The 17,842-nt window shown below is 55.8% G+C and overlaps 4 protein-coding genes across 4 annotated transcripts; 3 read left to right on the forward strand and 1 right to left on the reverse strand.

Moving 5' to 3' along the window:
• Positions 1-799: 799 nt before the first annotated feature.
• On the forward strand, positions 800-1,571 carry K437DRAFT_254588 (putative 60S ribosomal protein L32). Its single transcript, XM_013389587.1, has 3 exons — positions 800-1,062; positions 1,135-1,206; positions 1,290-1,571. Exons 1-3 carry the CDS (start codon positions 806-808, stop codon positions 1,351-1,353), a joined length of 393 nt encoding a protein of 130 aa, XP_013245041.1. The 5' UTR covers positions 800-805; the 3' UTR covers positions 1,354-1,571.
• A 622-nt stretch (positions 1,572-2,193) lies between these two features.
• On the forward strand, positions 2,194-7,469 carry K437DRAFT_272738 (uncharacterized protein). The gene is made up of 3 exons (XM_013389588.1): positions 2,194-2,625; positions 2,719-3,051; positions 3,130-7,469. Exons 1-3 carry the CDS (start codon positions 2,505-2,507, stop codon positions 7,065-7,067), a joined length of 4,392 nt encoding a protein of 1,463 aa, XP_013245042.1. The 5' UTR covers positions 2,194-2,504; the 3' UTR covers positions 7,068-7,469.
• A 2,232-nt stretch (positions 7,470-9,701) lies between these two features.
• Positions 9,702-13,723, forward strand: K437DRAFT_261601 (uncharacterized protein; the record flags this gene model as incomplete). The annotated part of the gene is made up of 2 exons (XM_013389589.1): positions 9,702-11,253; positions 11,334-13,723. The coding sequence occupies 2 exons, from the start codon at positions 9,702-9,704 to the stop codon at positions 13,721-13,723; spliced, it is 3,942 nt and encodes a 1,313-aa protein (XP_013245043.1).
• A 172-nt stretch (positions 13,724-13,895) lies between these two features.
• K437DRAFT_254592 (TPR-like protein) lies at positions 13,896-17,622 on the reverse strand. The gene is made up of 9 exons (XM_013389590.1): positions 16,729-17,622; positions 16,538-16,652; positions 15,905-16,473; positions 15,771-15,840; positions 15,028-15,706; positions 14,673-14,951; positions 14,474-14,593; positions 14,278-14,413; positions 13,896-14,217 (listed from the first exon to the last, which is right to left on the reverse strand). The coding sequence occupies exons 1-9, from the start codon at positions 17,416-17,418 to the stop codon at positions 13,990-13,992; spliced, it is 2,886 nt and encodes a 961-aa protein (XP_013245044.1). The 5' UTR covers positions 17,419-17,622; the 3' UTR covers positions 13,896-13,989.
• Between the last annotated feature and the right edge of the window lie 220 nt (positions 17,623-17,842).

The raw sequence follows: 17,842 nt of genomic DNA on the forward strand, positions 1-17,842 counted from the left end.
GAGTCCACAGCCCGGAACGACGCGGTGACTAGACGCCGGGCGTGCGGGTGTGGGTGTACCAGTGGGTGGGCGGAACTGTGTTTGGGCTGAAGATTTTGGCTGCTGCGGCAACAAGGATACGGGGGAGCGTAGGCATTGCGCGTGTGTACTGCTGTCGCACGCTGACCCTTCCGCCTTCGCTGCCCTTCGCGCCCATGATGAGGGCACGACTGCAAGCTGCTGGCTGCGATGCGTCTCGAGTGTCCATACTTCACTTTTCCATTTTGAACATTCATTTGGTTGCCACCGTCAGGATCACCGACACCAAGGCCGAGAAGTAAGGTGAGGAGATGACTATATTATCAGGCTTTGCAGCACACCGGCACTAGGTAGGCGAGGACGAAGTCTACGGGTGGATGGAGGACTGCGCAACAAATGCCTACACAGCGATTGATGGGGCAGGAAAGCAGGGTCTGAGGTGGTAAAGCCGGACGTGACGGGACGACTCCTTGATTGGTGTCGAGTGAGCGCGGAAGCCACAGAGAGGAGCTTCAGCTAGCTCAGCATGCGGCGCCCTAAAAGCAGCTGCGAGGATAGATAGGGTGCGGTTGGCAGCTTCGAGAGGGTTCTTGCAGAAGGACTCGCAGCGAGAGGTAAACGCATGCCAACACAGGACACGGCCTCCTTTTCGCGCAGCAAAAGAGCAAGGATATTGGCGAAGGATTGTCACATTCGCTATTGGGTGTGCTGCAGAGGCGAGCTGTTTGAAAAGTGGACGGAATGAAGCTGACTGGGTATCCTGCGAACCTAACCTTCTGCAGTCAAAATGGCAGCCACAAAGATCCCGATCGTCAAGAAGAAGACCAAGAAGTTTGCTCGTCACCATTCTGATCGGTACCACCGGGTCGGCGAATCATGGAGGAAGCCAAAGGGTATCGACTCTGCCGTCCGTAGGCGCTTCAAGGGCACTGTCTTGATGCCCAAGATTGGTTACGGTAGCAACAAGAAGACCAGGCACCTCATGCCTAACGGATACAGGCGGCTGGTTGTGTCGAACGTGAAGGACGTTGAGCTGCTGCTCATGTGAGTTTGATACCCGAACTTGGTGAAGTTCAAAACGAGGTAATTGAACACGTTTCAACTCTTCCGCCGTAGGCACAACGCTTCGTTCGCAGCAGAGATTGCGCACAACGTCAGCTCTAAGAAGCGCATCGACATTCTCGAGAAGTGAGTTGGCAAATTCGCAGCCATTACATCTTTTCCCATAATGTGAATTGACTCCGTCACCGCTTCTCTCATCTGTTCCATAGGGCGAAAGCGCTCGGTGTCCAGGTCACCAACGCCAACGCGAGAGTCCGTGCCGAGGAGGCATAGGCGGTCATGATCTAAGCTTGACCATCACCTTCGCTCCCATCCTCCACTTCCCCTCGTCGCCCTACATGCATCTCGGCGAGGCGAATACTCTCATCCTTACCTCCCTGCCCACGTCCACATGTCGCATGGAGGCAGGCCATGCCTATGCATTTTGAACTCTTTGGTGTTCGCAAAAGAATTCCGCACTCGTCGGAAAAGGGCGACGATGTATTTCTGGCGCGCAACACTTTGTATAATCAATGAGGCTCCTACGCTCCCCTTGTTCTTCGTTGCGGTCGTGGGCTGACTGGGCGGCTGGCTATCGGCACCAACTGCTCGATGTGCTCGACAGTATGGCGAACCATCTATTGCTTTCACTGAAGTTGAGCTACGTGTACAGTCATGTCATGCCATTGATCGATTGAAGAATGGCCGCCAGTACCCCACTTAACCTAGCTGACTGGGTGATCCCTAGCAAATTCATAGCAATCTCCGTGGCATGCAAGTACCAAATACCTTGATGCCTTTCAACTGCCATATTGATGGGTCTGCACTCTGCATCTACATGGTTGCACGCCTTGGGCCTGCAAAGGGAATCTTTGCTACGTGTGGTGAGCGGCCCGTGCCAGAAGTCAGGATAACTCTACAGATGAGTCGGGTGCCACAAGGTGGGATGCAATATGTTGCAAGCAACACCCACGGGACCGATTTCACCCGAAGGTGTGTAGGGTTGCACGCAGCGGAAGCTCTGAGCGGAACGGGCGCTGGGCAGAACGGAAAGAAAAAAAAGGCTGTCGGCCCTCTGTCTCTCTTTCTTCGCACGAGCCGTCAGCCCACCGGACAGATGACACAACCATCAACCACAGAGGAGATCCTTCGATTGTCCATTGGGCCAGCCTTGCTTTTGCAAAGGTTCCCTCGCGAACAAGGGAACGTCGAACGGGAGATGTACGGGTAAAAAGTCGACGTTGATCTCCCGTGCTCTTTGAGGTGCATTTGATCCCTGATCGCCTCATTTGATAGACGCTGCTCTGTTCGTACATCTTCTTTGCAAGGCTGTACACCTTTTAAAATCACGCGACCCGACCCATTTTCTCGCAATCGTACGGCAAGAGCACCTGGAGGATAAAGAGCTTGCTTTTGTTGCTGTAGAGGGCAGCTGCAGGGACAAGATGGCCGACTTGCCGGAGGCTAATGGCGAGCAGCCCAAATCGACCGACATGAGCGTCAATGGTAATGTAGCGGCTCAGGATGAGACCGCTAGCGGACTTCACGATGACCCGCAAGAGGAAGGTAAGAATTGCCTATCGGAAACATCACCGAAAAAACAAAAGCAAGCGTTGACGTTTTCGCTGCTTCATTCCACCTTCTTTACCCTCTGAGCAGCCCAGCAATACCTGATCACAGTGTATCTTCCGGAGAGGCCTCTGCTGCCGGCCAATGCCACGTCGCTCGGTGTGCCAGAGCCGCCGTCGCCGCTACAGATTCCTCTCAGCTCAATCGACACCCTCAACGAGGTTCGCGCAACACTCACGGACAATCATGAAGGATACTGGCTCGGAGCCTTCTGCTTCCGGCGCCCTTTAAAGGCAAGTGAGGCAAAGCCCAACGGCAAAACTGACAGGCTTCAGCTCAGTGAACGATTGTCCGAATGGGTCGAGCTGAAGACGATCTTCGGTGAAGACGCGGCCGAGGACCGTGTCATTTATGTCACCCATGGTGAGAAGCTTATCAAGATAAACCTCACTACGATCTCCAAGAGTACTGACACCATGCGTTGCATTCCTGCTTGTCAAGTTCAATTCAACGAACACGAAGCAAGGCAGCACCTTGTGCGATTCCGTGAAATCCTCTCAGGAGGCTCGCATGACCCCACCAGTCTCGGGATAGATGCAGGAATCAGCGTTCACGATGCTATCCGACACAAGGAGGAATGGATCAAAGAATCTCAGCCGAGCAGTCGAGAACCTGTCACCAAGCAAAAGGGCGGCAAGGGGCAGAAAAAAGATCAAGACAAGGAGCAAGCCAGCAAGGACGTCGAAGCGAGCGCAAAAGATGCTAAGGAAAATCCTTTCGCCAACTGGGATGGATGGACTGAGACACCCATGAGCGCCCTAATCCCCGAGCAAGCGCGAAAGCTCCGCCCGTCTGGGCCGTGCCTTAGGCACATTGCCATGGCGCAATGGAACCCTCCACCTCAAGATCTGCGCCTGCAAGGCCACCATTACTATATCCACGTGGTAACGCTCGAAAACGATACCATCTACATCACAGCCTGCACCGAGGGTTTCTATATCAGCAACTCGACGTCGTCTTCCTTCAACCCGACGCCTCGACCCGGTTCGGCGAGCTTCGCTTCGGTGTCTCTGTATGATCTGCTTTGCGCGTACTCCCCCCTCTTTCTGTTTAACTTTGCCAAACTCTTCCAAGACCCACTCTCGCAGCGCGACTTCCACTCCATCGTCCCCATCACCAACTGCATGCAAGCATTCCCATGGCTCGCCAGGAAGCATGCGCACACGGCTGATGCTGCCAGGTCGCAGATCGCATACCTGCTCACTGGTGCCTTGTCGCTCGATACTCTGGATGGCACACGCGATTGGAATGAAGAGCTGCAATCGACACGTGAGCTGCCTCGCTCCACACTCAACGAGCGTGTACTCAGGGATCGCTTCCTGAGTCGCGTCTATGCAGAGTTTGTCGCTGCCACCGCTCGCGCCGTGCCACGCGTCGCCGCTGGTGAGGTACAAGCTATGAACCCGATGGACAAGCCGGGTGCGCAAATGTTCCTCTGCAACAACCTCTTTATCTCCAAAGGTGTCGACGGCGTGGACCTCTACCCGCATCTTGGGGGAGATGAGGCAGCCTACGTGGCCGTCGGCAAGGATCTCGCTGGTATCAGAATCCTCAACACCCTCGACATCCCCGGCCTCTCGCTCCTTGGCACCGCTGTCGTCGACTGGAAAGGAGAGCGTTGGGTTGCCCAGACCATCGTCCCTGGTCTATTCCGAAAGCATGAGGATCCATCAGAGGAAGATGAAAAGGCGGACGAGGAGGCGAGTGCTACCGCGCAAGATGAGGCCAAGAAAGGAGAGGCTGAAAAGAAGAAAAAGGAACCTACGCCTCTCGAGGAGACTGCGGTCGTCTATGGCGGTGTTGATGGTCCCGAAGTCATTCGCTCAGAGCCCAGCATGCACAAGATCTTTGGCAAGATTTCAAATGCCTTGCGCCTCGCTGAGCATGACATTGAGGATGCAGAAGGCGAAAAACACCGCTTATTCACCAGCGTTGAATGTAAAGGTTTGCAAGGGGCTGATGGACGAAAGTACGCGCTCGATCTGGCTCGACTCAACCCTCTTGATATCGAATGGCTCGAGCAGGATATCAAGGGCAAGTCCGTCAACTCAGATACCGAGGTTGGCGAATATCCTCACCGTCTCACCGTTCTCCGTCCCGAGCTGCTTGAACTGTATTGGGACAGCACCTTCCGCCAATGGGCACGGGACGAACTTGACAAGCAGGAGAAGGAAACAAAAGAAAAGGAAGCTACGGCACGGGATGAAGTCAAAGAGAAGGATGTTGCTGCAGTTGCTGAGCAGCGCAAGATCAACCCCGAAGAATTCAAGCTGAGCTTCAACTGCGATGCCTTTGTTGAGTTCAAGTTTGGCGGTGCCGAGGATGCTCCAAGTGAGATCAAGGTCCTCGTCAACGATGAGTCCGATCCCACCGTCGCGGCCGTGCGCTCTGCGAGCAGGCATCTCCGCGAAATCGCAGTGCCTCGCCTCGTCAGCGACGCAGCCGCTGGTCTGCTCCAGGCCATGGACGGCCAGGCTCTCACGACTCACCTCCATTTGCGCGGTATCAACCTGCGCTACCTTGGACTAGTGGCACACTTGTGCGAACCATCTCAAAAGGAGCGGCTTGACCAGAGCATTCTTGGCAAAGCAGATCCAGGCTACCAGGTCTACCTCGACAGCCTGCGATACGTCTGCTTGCAAGAGATGGTCGTCAGGGGAGGCAAGCGCGTGCTTCGGGAGATGCTCCATGAATGCCGCCTCGATGAGCAAGCCAACGTCGTCTCGCATTTCCTGAACTGCTTGCTCGGGGCTACGCGCAATCCCCAGCCCAGGGCGGTGCACCACCGTTCCCCGTTGCAACTCGGCTCAGAAGATCCTGAATGGACACAACTGACGCCGGCTTCCTTGCACAGCAAGATCGTCGAACAAGTTGCGCGTCGTTACCGATACGCCTTACCCTCTGACTTCATCGAGCACACTCTGCAAAAGCGGCAGACTCTACGCGCGATTTGTCTCAAGATGGGCATCCAACTACACCTCCGCGATTACGATTTTGTCGGCCCCTCAGAAGCTGCTTCTCCGCTGGTCAATGGTCACGCTGCTCTCGAAGGCGCACATGCCCAGAACATTGCGTCTGAGGAATCTGCAACGGACGAACATCACAACACCGAGAGCAAGACAAAGAAAAAGAAGCGCAAGGCGGCTGTGAAGCTCAACGGCGCGCTCGAAGCGGCGGCGAACACGACTTTCACCCCGCAAGATGTCCTGAATCTTGTACCTGTCATCAAGGATTCCACACCCAAGAGTGCTCTGCCTGAAGAGGCCATGGAGGCGGGCAGGACCTGCTTGGCTCGCGGCGAGCGCGACATTGGCATCGAGCTCATCCACGAGGGCATCACCTTTGCTGAGAACATCTATGGCGTTGTCCACCCTGAAGTCTCGCGTGCATATGCTCAGTACGCCTCAACGGTGCACCAACACGCATCTATCATGGCTATCGAGGCGCAGCAGAGGCGCGCCAAAGCACAGGCGGAGAACAAGGAGCCAGAAGAGCCAGAAATTTCGTCGCTGGTTTCCGAGACGCTCACCTTCGCGAACGCGCTCAAGCTGCAGCGCCTGGCGGTGACAGTAGCGGAACGTACGATCGGCCTCGACTCACAGGAGACGCTATTCCAGTGGATCAACCTGTCGGTCATGGAGCGCGTCAATCGCAATTCGTACGAGGCTATGGCCTGTCAGAAGCGAGCACTTGAGCTTTGGGATATCATCCACGGCAGGGAGCACCCAGAAAGCATTCAGTCTCTCATGCAGATCGCTCAGACGCTGCAAGCGATCAATGAGCCGTCCCAGGGCATGAAGGTCTTTCAGACTGCCTACGATCTGACGCGCAAACTCTTTGGCACCAACAGCATTCACACTGGGCAGGCTGCCCACGCCATGGGAGAATCCCAGACGCTGGCCGGTGACCTGAAGAGCGCTGTGTCGTTCGCCAAGGAGGCTTACAATATTTTCGAAGCACGTCTGGGCAAGGAGGACGAGCAGACGCGTGACAGCGAGCAGTTCCTCAGCGCGCTGACGGCCGCTGCCGTTCGCTACGCCAAGGCCGAGAAGGATGCACTGGAGCGTCAGCGGGCGCTGCGTGCTCGCATCAGTAACACGACGGGGCCAAGAGGCGCGCTGCGGCTAACGCAGCGGCAGCAGCAGGCGCAGGTGCGCGCGTCATCTGCTTCCGCTTCCGCGGCCGATGCAGCGCCATCAGGCCCGGCATCTGCGACGGTAGACCCCGAGCTTAGCAAACGTCTATCGCAGCTACCTGTGTCAGAGATTGTCAAGTACATCCAAGGGGGCGAGAACAGCAAGACGGCGAGCTCCTCGTCTTCTTCGAGGAAGGGAAAAGGCCGTGCCAAGGGCAGTGCATCTAGCAGACTCGGACGATGATGAAGTACATGCCTGACGTGCTTGCCCGACGTCATTGACTTGAGGTCTACGGGCTCTCGTTTTTTTGAATCCAAACAAAATGCCGGCATCTCTGTATGAAGATGTCCATGAGATCCACATCCCCCTCAAAAAGCATCCATCCATAATCATTTGCAAGAGAGAGTCACTCCCACTTTCCTTACAAAGTCAACCTGTATCATGCACGACACTTTCCTTTCGCAATGCACACACCGCTCTGCTAGCTCCTTTTGGGGGGTCGACGTGCAGCTGTCCTGCGCATCCGCCCAATGCCCATGTATGTCTGTGCTCCTCCTGCCGACTCATCTCGACGACCCGGGCGGCCAGGGCTGCTGTGCCGGCCAAGCAGGCTCAAACGCATCACTGGCCGATGCCACTCACAACTTGGACGTTTGGCGACTGGCACTCCTGACTAATTGGTGCTACCTGTGGGCTTTTCCTGGCATTTGGAAAGCAACCCGACGATTGCTTGATGTATAACCATCTGTATGCCTGCCTACACTTGCATGTTTCTCGGCCCGCACACAAGTCGTAACCCTTCTTCTTTCGCACGTGTCCCTTTAACCCTTGATCGAGATCATCTTCGTTTGTCCCTTGCAGGGATGTATGCATTTAGCGGGACAGTTCTGCGTGGCAGCTTTGCGACGGCTGGCGACAGACTTAGATACTTGGCACTCAATCAAAGTGCTTTTGACCTGCCCTGCCGCTGGCACACTCAACCATCAGCCACAGCCTGCCACAGCTTGCCGTCGGCAGATCTGTCGCAACTCGCAGGCCCGCCTTGGTGGAAGGCCCCACAGGAGCGCGGATGGTGGGAGAACTGGTCACTGTATCTGAAAGGGACCACAGTTCATCCAAAAAGAACGCACGAGCCACAACAGGAACAAGCAGTCCAGAAGATGGCATGGCGGTACTCACCTGCAGACATCATGAACACCCCCGGCGCACAGTGCTCCCACCCTCTTCCGTCTGCTCCCACAGAGGCACACTAATCACACAACTACCCTCTCACTCTCACTCTCACAAGGCACAGGCACAGGCATGGAGCAGTATGTAATATGTGTAAATAAGGCATATGCCGTTCTCGGATAACACTGCGGCGGTGCGGTGCCGTGGATGACATGATTCCAGCACGTCCAGGCGTTATCAAGGGTGCAAACGGCACATGATGCATATGCATGTATGTCCATAATATAGACAGATGCAGTGCTGTTTTTCTAGATGTATCCTTCTTTGTTTGACCATTGAACGTGCAAACGTGCTTTTATTGTGTGCACTTAGCACTAGCTACGTATGGATGAAAGCAGCTCGGAGCCGGAGTGAAAGGCACTGCCCACTGCCCAGTACCCTGGCTTCGCTTGGCCCAACTCGGCCCGACCGGCTGGCCTCTCTCTCTGGCCCCGGCAGTGCTTGGGCAGGATTTGGGTAATGGACTCGTGTACATGCCAAATGTGCGATGCGCACTGACCACTTCTACACAGCGTGGCCTCCTGCCCTGCTTTTGGGTCACGTTTGTCGGCATCTCACGGCACCTTTTAACAGTACAGCACGGCAGTTACCGCCTATCACCACTACGGCGGATCACTGCGGCATTGCCCCGCCATTTCGCTAGCCTCTACCGCTAATGGAAATTATGATTCGCTTCCGCTGACGTCTGCCGCCATGCCCTACGCCCATCACTTCCATCATACGCTACAGTGCTTTCAACTTTTTTTGGACTTGCATTTTTTGTGGTTGCGGAGACTGGCGAGTGTCATCATCATCATCATCGGTGTGCGTGGTGGTGCCTGAAATAAGATGTTCAGAATTCAATTCGCGTTGCGCTACATCGCGCCCTCTTGCGGATTGGCTGCCTCTGCTGCATCGGCTCACAACAGGCTGGGGGCACAGTGTGTGAAGGGGGGGGGGGCTTCTTGGGCGGGACATCAACAAACTCACTCATCGCCGTCAGAATCCCATATCATCACAATCTCTCTCGGCTACATACAGACACCCACACGCCCCTTGTCGTAGCGGAGAGGTTTTTGGCTCCGCTTTCCACGATCAGATCCACCTCATCCCTCTCGCCGTCGCCGTCGCTGCTGCAAAGGAGAGGCTCGAATCCACGTCCCGCTCCATCACCACCGCCAACTCGTGCTGCTGTGGATGAGCGTGCATGATACGATCCCTGGTTGCAACCTGCCGGGCCTCGATCTGTATCGTCAACATACCACCGTACCTACGCCGTCTGCGCTACTGCCCAGAGCTGAATCAACTGAAGTGTCGCATCTCTCCAAGACCCGCGACGGTCACGGGTCGGGCATCACGCATGACCGCATGAACCTCGCTGTCTCCCATCCTTCATCTTCATCGCCTCGCCGCTGAGATCAATACCATCACAGCCATCACCAGAACTATAGCAGCAGAGTGCTGTCAGCCGAATCCAGCTGCCAAGTCGTCCGCTGCTATCTAACAAGCGAAAGCAGTCATCGCCCTCGTCCCTCGCCTGCAGCCGCTGCTGCCGTTGTTTCCGTCCTTATCCCAGCAACGTCGACGAGACGAGCTCGAGACTGACACTTGCACTGGGCCTAGGCGGCTCGCCTGCCAGCCAGCCTGCCCACCGACTCACCAGACGCTATGCTACCCGCAAGCGTCGCCCTTCATCCCGTCGCATCTCGTAGTGGCGAACAGTCTGCAACCATCGTTTCAGTAGACGTCAGGGCAGCCCGCGTCGGTGTCGGCGCGCAGCACAGTCATCTGGTATCTCAAAATGCTACAGATGGCCTTTCCACGGGCACCGCTGCCAGCATGGATGCCGCTGAAAGCCAAGATACAAACCAGAATGTGACGCACAGCATTCTATTATCCAAGAGTCAGCGCCCATACCTCCGCAGATCTCCTCACAGCAGCGGCCCAACCGAGCGCACAGTTCAGTGGGATGGTTGCCCAGCCGTTGTGGACACGGAGCCATCCTTGGCACGCCCAGTTATCGAGAATCCTGTGTGGGGCGTGCAGCATGAGGACATCAGCGCGTACCCCATCGTCGAGACTGCTCCCACAGCTGGCCTTTGGGATGTGGACCCGTCGTCAGCCAGTCGCAAGAGAGCTGCTTCGACAGCTTCGGCTCCGCCTGGAGGACAGTCTTTGCACAGCGATGACTCGCACCATTTGCCACTGGACGCTGATACTCTGCCGCTGCGCAAAATGTCTGCAGCGCAGTTTGCCGAGCTCTTTGCCCGCTACGCCTCCACGGACGTCCCTCATGCTGTCGTCTTTCCCTTCATGCACGGCGTCGACGGCGAGAATGTTGCCCAGAACGTCTTTTTTGGTGCTCCCTTGTCTGGCATGCCCGCTCCTCGCTACCGTGGTCTCACCGTCGTCAGGGCTGACATGCCAGCTCCGGGCCAGAAGCTCTTGTACCAGCGTCGCTGTCGCGCTTCTGCAAGGCCTCAAGCCAGCAACGGCAGCGCAACGACCAGGTCGCGGGCCGACTCTGTCCTCACGGATGCATCCGACTCGGCACTCTCCGGTAACAACCACAGCACAAGCAACAGTAGCGACGGTCACGGTCCATATGGAGGAGTCACCATACCCTTGTCGACGACGAGTTCTGCACATTCCGTCTCATCATACAGCCCCTCGCTTTTCTCGCATCGGAGCGGCGTAGGAAGTGCCAGCCTTGTATCCATCTCAAGCATTAGCAGCACAACTACTGGTGAAGACGGTTTCTTTGGCGAATCAGCGGAAAAATCTAATGCTCGCTACTCGAACGGAAGCACCTTCCAAGCCACATACCGCCAGCCTTACGAGCCGCAACCGGGGCATTCTTTGCTTAATAGCTCTGTCTTCCCAGTCGAGCTCCTCATCGCGCCGCCATTCGCTGCCTCGCGCTCGTCTAAGAAGGACTGTAATGCTACACTTAGCACGGCTTCAGCGGCCGGAGGAAAGAAGGGCCAGCGTGCCCGGTTCGTCAAGCCACGTCAGGCATCAGGCGTCAGCCTGCGCAACTTTAAGATCCAGTGCGCCAAGTACGCCACCATCTCCGACATTGTCCTTTACTGCCCTGCTGGCATGCACGAGGGCATGGTCGAGCTCGCAAATTGGTTCAGGGATGCGCAGGACGCTTGGTGGGAAGAGCGTCAGGCAAGGAACCTAGGCGGCTTGAGATATAACGTCTTCCTCATCGAAGGTGAGTGGCCTTGTTCGGAAGAAGAGATGTTGTGTTCATACTCCTGAGAACCCTTCCCACTATTTGCTCTTGTTCCCCAGACCCATTCGACGTGTTCGAAGAGCAGTTCCCCGAGTTGGTTTCTGTCGATTCAGCAGGCCGATCGGCGAACCGTGTAGACTTTGTCGATCGCGAACGCGAGGAGATGCAGCGCCTCACACGAGCGAGCGAGATCGATACCAACGTGTGGCTCGGCTCCACTGGCGACGTTCCGCTCACCGACGGCTCTGCAGAGCGCATCCACATACCAAACAGCTTCAGTGCCGCCGAGGAAGCTCGCACAGCCAATCCACACAACTTTTCGATCTGCATCGAGGCGCATGAGGCCGGCGAAATGCCTACACCCTCCCGCCTGGCACATGCTGCCGACTACCTCGACGCATTGGAGACCATCTCGCGACGTGACCGCCCGTGCGGCAGGGAAGCGCAGGACGTCGACCGTGATGCCAACGAATTCGAAATCGAAGAGATGGACCATGATAAAGGCCGTTCCATGCTGTCTCTCGGACCTAAGGGTTGGTCCGCACCGGCCCGCAAGCGCTCTAGCAGATTGACTCCTCGCGGCTATCGCAGATCGAGCTCTTCCTCGGCGCCCTCCACCCCGGTTCCCTTCCCGCCGCTGCCGATCGCGCCCGAGAGCATGGTGCTACTCGAAAGCCCTGTGGCATGTCAGCATGAAAGTCACGGCTTGACAACGCAGAGCAGGCTTGTCGATAACTTGATCGACCTCTGCGTTTGGATCAAGCAGCAGGCTGAGCCAGCTTCCTCCGTTCCCATCCCTGTTCCAGCCACCAGCAGCTGGATGCTGCGCAAGGCGAGCGAGAAAGAGAAGCAGCACATGCCTCGGAGAGTCTTGCTCTACTGCGGGGATGGGTATACGGAGACATCCGTCCTAGCACTGACCTACACCATGTTCTCGCGCCGTCTCTGCCTCCCGGAGGCCTACCTCTATCTTCAGAACGAGGCGCACCGCTCTTTCTTCGTCTATTCGCGCGAGCTGCCACTGCTCAAGAAGATTGAGGCAAAACTTCAGCAGCGCATCAACCTCAGCAACGGTGCTCCTTATGGCAACATAGAACGGTCGAGGTACAACACCTGGTCAGGCACTGTCCACAGCACCCAGCTCGTTGAGCAGCCGCCGTCCGGCCCGCAAATAGCCGTTGCAGACCTTGAAGAGTCTTTCGGTGTCATTGACGAGCCCGAGCCGGCAGCTGCTGCTCCCGAGCGCAGTGGGTGGCAGCGCAGCCTGGCCGCAGCCGCTTCCGGACTAGTGTCCGCCATCCCGAGTGCCCATCACAAGCGGCACAACTCGGTCGGCTCCGCAACGATCGCCAAGTCTGGTGGCGGCAGCAGCAGCTCGGCTAGAGCGAAGACGCCGACGCCCGCGTCGCCGCAGCTTGGTCCCGTCTGGCCACTCGCGACGAGGCAGGAGGAGAAGTACGCTTGGTTTTACGATGCTCGTTTCGAAGGCGCTTTCCCTTCGCGCATCTTGCCTTTCCTATATCTGGGCAACCTCAACCATGCGCTGAATGCAGGGATGCTGCACGCGCTCGGCATCACCCATGTCGTCTCCGTTGGAGAGTCCGCGCTCGCGCCGGGGGATGCTTCGCTTGCCACTGCGACTATGCAACACTCCAGTACGACGGAAGGGACCTCCGACTCAGTTCCCTCTAACGCGCCTAAGGTTAACTCTCTATGGGACGAGAGGAACGCCGGCCGCATCAGTGTTCTTGATCTTAAGAACGTCTCTGATGACGGCATCGATCCATTGCGCTCGACGATGAAGCAGGCCGTCGAGTACATCGAAGCTTGCAGGCGGAGTGGCGGCAAAGTGCTGGTGCACTGCAGAGTCGGCGTCAGCCGCAGCTCGACCATTGTCCTCGCGTACGTCATGGCGCACCTCGACCTTTCCCTCGTCGAGTCCTATTTGCTCGTGCGCAGCCGTAGACTCAACATCCTCATCCAGCCTCATCTGCTGTTCTTCTGGGAGCTGCGGTCCTGGGAGACTTATCTGGCGCAGCAGAAGCTCGCCCGCGTCGGCTTCACCGGTATTCGAAGCCTCGCTGACGCTAGTGTCCGTGAGGAGGACGGCGACGTGCTCATGAACGAAAGCCGCTTTGGTGAAATGCCAAGTTGCTGGCGAGCGGCTGAAGATCACTTTGCATCGCTTTCCCTCGTCGAAGCATCTTCTGCGAAGCACATGTTGGAAATGATGCAGGGTCGGGCGGCCGAGGACGACGCGATTGATATGGATCTGGCCGTTGGCGCTGGTAGCATCCACGGTATCACCATGCAAGTGCCACATGGCCCACACTTCGGCTGCGGCAGCCCGCAAGGTCTTCCGAGTATTTCCCTGAGGCTCACCTGGGGCTTCCTCGCGCGCGAGATTGCACATCTCAAGTACGTAAACGGTTTCTCACCTTGCTTCTGAAACGCCCATGACTGAACAAATTCCTGTTGCGCAACTCTTTCCGCAGTGAGAGGTATTTCCAATGATCAGCAAATTAGCATACACCAGGGCACATCCGACATACAACTGTACTTCTACTGGGAATCATCTCAGCCGCACCGCAAGTTTTCACTTCGAGGTTATTACAGGTCTGGGTAAATCTGCACAGGGGCCTTTTTCTGGTACTGTTTCATACGAAATTACATGTAGAATACAAACACCAGTAAGGCTTGCTTGGTGATCCGCTGTTACTCGGTCTCCAGACTCATGCTTGCACTCTGCTCTCCCGTTGCTGCAGTGGCGCCACTGATATGCCCCTGAAACTTGCTCTGACCAACACCACCAACGGACCATTCCCCCGTGTCAAGGGTGGGAGACGGTGCTGATTCTGAAAGGGGCGCCGACTCGGCGAATTCGCTCAGAGCAGCTTCGAGTAGCGCAGTCGCCGCAGGATCGCGCGGATTGATCGCAAGCGCCTGGAAAAGAGAATCGCTCAGCTTTCCGACCGTGACATGATATGAGTTTCTGCAACCTACCTCATGCACGAGCTCAATCGTTTCTGCAATCCGGTCCTCTTGCAGCTTCACGATCGCTAGGCCAAGATACGCGGTGGCGTTATGCGGGTCAATGTCCAGCACCTCACGATATGCCCGTGATGCTCCCGACAGATCTCTGGAAACAGGGTGTCAGTAGTAGTGAAGTAGCCACTTTGCATGCCTAGTCAGCACTCACTTGGCGCATCGGTGTGCATGAGCAAGGTTCAGCATACAGCCTGTCCAGGCGTGTAGAGATTCATTGACACTCTTTGCAATGGCAATCGCTTTCGAGAATGTGCTGATCGCAACATCGTACCTGAGTTGACCCATTTGCAGGGTGCACAAAGTCAGTACATCCGACTTGCGTTTCGTTCGTCGCTCTAAGCGGGACTCACTCCTGGCGGTGAAACGCCACGACACCGCTTTCATTCAGGCAGAGCGGGTCTTCAGGAAGGAGAGCGCTGCTGGCTTTGAAGAACAAGTCAGCCAGATGAAAGTTGCCCTGGTGCACGTGCTCCATGCCGATGAAGACCTTTGGGAGATGCGACTGTTGGAATTTTCGGGCCGCGGTACTGTACGCAACAATGGCTTGGTCTGATTCTCCTTGCATAGCGAAGCTGTGTGCAAAGGCGATCCATGCGGGAGCGAAGCGAGGATCAAGCATTGATGCTTTGCTGTGTTTCGCGAGACGGTGTAGTGGCACTGGATCAGCATTGAGATCAGGAGACTGCAAGTGTAATTGCCTCTCACCTGAAATAACGCCGAGCTTGAAGCCATCGATCGGTAGCTGCGTACCAAGCACCCACAGCATACCACGAGCAAGCGTTGTCAGGGTCATTTTCGACCAAGCGATGAGCGACAATAAAAAGAGATGGTTTGAGCCTCTCCAGGTGGTACATGCACCCAATGTGTAGCGGCAAGGCGCCTTGATGATCTGGGGAGATCTCCATCACACGAGATGTGACCGTGTGGGCATCTTCAAAACGAAGATGGGTATATAGCTCCTCTGCAAGCCCGAGGAGCACTTCCGGATTTGTGAGTCCGATATTGAACTCTCGAGCAAGCCTTTTTCTTGCCTCTCCACTGCGTCTCGAATGCTCTAGCGATTGCTTCGGTAATCGCACGGTGTACAGATAGCGAACGACATCGAGTTCACCCTCCCCTTCGCCAGGTTGATGTGTGCTACCCTGCGCGTGAAAGTCGAGATTCTGGACAAAGTCCCACAGAGCGTCAACGGCAAGCAAAGATCCATCAAGCAGAGCTGCAAAAGCCTCGTAGTTCTTAACGTCGAGGCTGAGAGCTTTCATGAAGCTTTCGCGAGCTTTGTCGAGTTCATCGAGACGCAGATAAATGAGGCCTCTCAGATGGCACGCCGAAGAGACTAGCTTGATGCCGCCGTCCCAAGCGGGGGACTTGTGATGGGCAGTGTCTAGCAAAAAAAACGCCGGGGTAAGCTTTCCATGATCTTAAACGAGCCTGCAGAGGCAACGTACCGCTTCCTTGCCATCGGGTGTGATCTCGGCCCAGGAGATCCAGAGCTTCGTAGAATCTGCCAAGTCGGACCTTTTCGTCGAGCGTTTAGCCTCTGCACTCGACCCACTTCCCTACTTCTTTTTGGCCGACTCACTAGACATTGAGCACCAAGGTAGCGGCAAGGCTGGCTATAGCTGATGAGGCACGGGCCTTCAGCGGTTGGCCGCTCCTGCGCTTTAACTTCTTGAACGCATCGATCCACGTCTTCCAGCCATACCTCCTCTTCGTCATCCCGTGCGGCCTCTGTTGTCTTTAAGGACAGATTTTTCGCAGTCCCCTTCTGCAGCATCCATGATCTTTCATTGGCACTCTCCATGCTTGCATAACTGGCACTCGCATCTCCTTCGTCTTCACTTCCCGTACCGGTACCACTGACGGTAAAACTTCGATCTTTACGCTTGTTTCTGCGTCGAGCCTGTTTTGAGGCCTCTTGACGCCTGTGAAGCACAAGACTGGACAAGCGCGTGCCAGCTAAGGCTGCCTCCAGCGCGTCCGACTCTTCTCCGACTGTTGTGCCTTGCGCATTGTCATCGAGCGGTGATAGTGATGACCCGGCTCGGTCAGGAAGCGGGGTCGCAAGCAGATCAAAGGCTTTTTGGTAATGGTGTGACAGGAAATAGGCGTTTGCTAGGAAGTATGCATCATTGTATGCCTCCTCAGTCACTAAACGCAAGGTTGTCACGTCAGTTTTGCACTTCTGCCGTCATTTGTTTCACGCTGCACTCACGCTCCAATGAGAGAACTTTGTCCCCCCAAAAGATGGCAGTGTCGTACAAATGGGCTTGCAATGCATCATGCATCCATCTGCGCATTTTCATAGCCATGCGAGATGAACGATCTCCCTTAAAGGAAAGAATAAGCAGCCGTATCAGCCAAGCAAGGCAAATCGCCATAAGTAGCATGTCGAGTTTGACTGACCTCGACTTTATCTGCCGACGGATTCTCTGCGAGCGCTGGCAATCGCGCGCCAGCCACGACGGCTGCAGATGCGGAAGGAGTAGAGCGGGGGGCGTGCCCAGATTTTGAGCCTGTAGGCGCGTTGAAGGCGGCAGCAGTCGCCGTCTTTTGCTCTTGTACAGAGCTGAAGGTAGGCGCGTGAGCCAACAAGCCGCTGTTGTTGGCTTGCTGCTCGTCTCTAAGTATGCTTGCGTTTGTTTCTTCTGCAATGATTGCGCCTGCCTCTGTCCTCATGGACAGCCGACCATGCGAAGGGAGGTCTCCATCTGGATTTGGCATCTCCGGATTGGATGGGTTTCCGTGGATCCGAGCAGAATGCGCACTCTCTGGAGCTCCTGCACTTGTTCGGAAGACCAAAGCTCTCACTGGACCTACATTTCGGCGACCTATGAAGGAAGCGTCTGCTTCGGATTCGTTCCCCCCCCCTTGCACGCTGTCATTCAAGCCAAAGGATGGGCGGACCAAGCCTGGTCGAGCGAAGCGATCCCTGATCAATCGCGGAGGGCTTCTTCTATGCGCTGCAGCTGGATCTTGTCGACGTCCTTCATTGATGCTGACGGAAGGGGAGCCCCACGATAGATCTGCAAGCCGCTCTGGCGTTGCTTGATTGTGGCGAGGAAATCGGTCTGTGCGATGGACTGGTGTGGCCATGGCGTCGAGGAGCTCAGCCTTTCTGTTGCCTCAGACCTCCGTTGCGTTTCGTTGTACCAACAAGTCAATCGGTCGAGGCGTAGCATAGAGGCATTTTGATTTCGTCGCTTCCACGGTAAGCAGTGAAAACCTCCAATGCAAGCGAGGGTCGACTGTCCATGATTCGTTGGCATGTGATTCTGACGTGCTTGGAAGTCGAAGTGCGTTGGGCGTGTTTGACATGGAATGTGTTGCATTCGTCGTTGGAAGGGGCGAACGCGTCGCGCCGCGAAATAACCTTCAATATCATGAAAGTAGGGTTGTAACCACGCTACTATTCAGCCTAGATTAGATCTCTCTTTTTATTGGTTTTGATCAGCGCAACAGTCACAACCAACCCTTTCCTGCGGTGAGAGTCGCTTCCCGATTCCATTCATATTCTTAG

Source organism: Tilletiaria anomala (assembly GCF_000711695.1).
Source record: "Tilletiaria anomala UBC 951 chromosome Unknown K437scaffold_13, whole genome shotgun sequence".
Lineage (NCBI taxonomy): Eukaryota > Fungi > Basidiomycota > Exobasidiomycetes > Georgefischeriales > Tilletiariaceae > Tilletiaria > Tilletiaria anomala.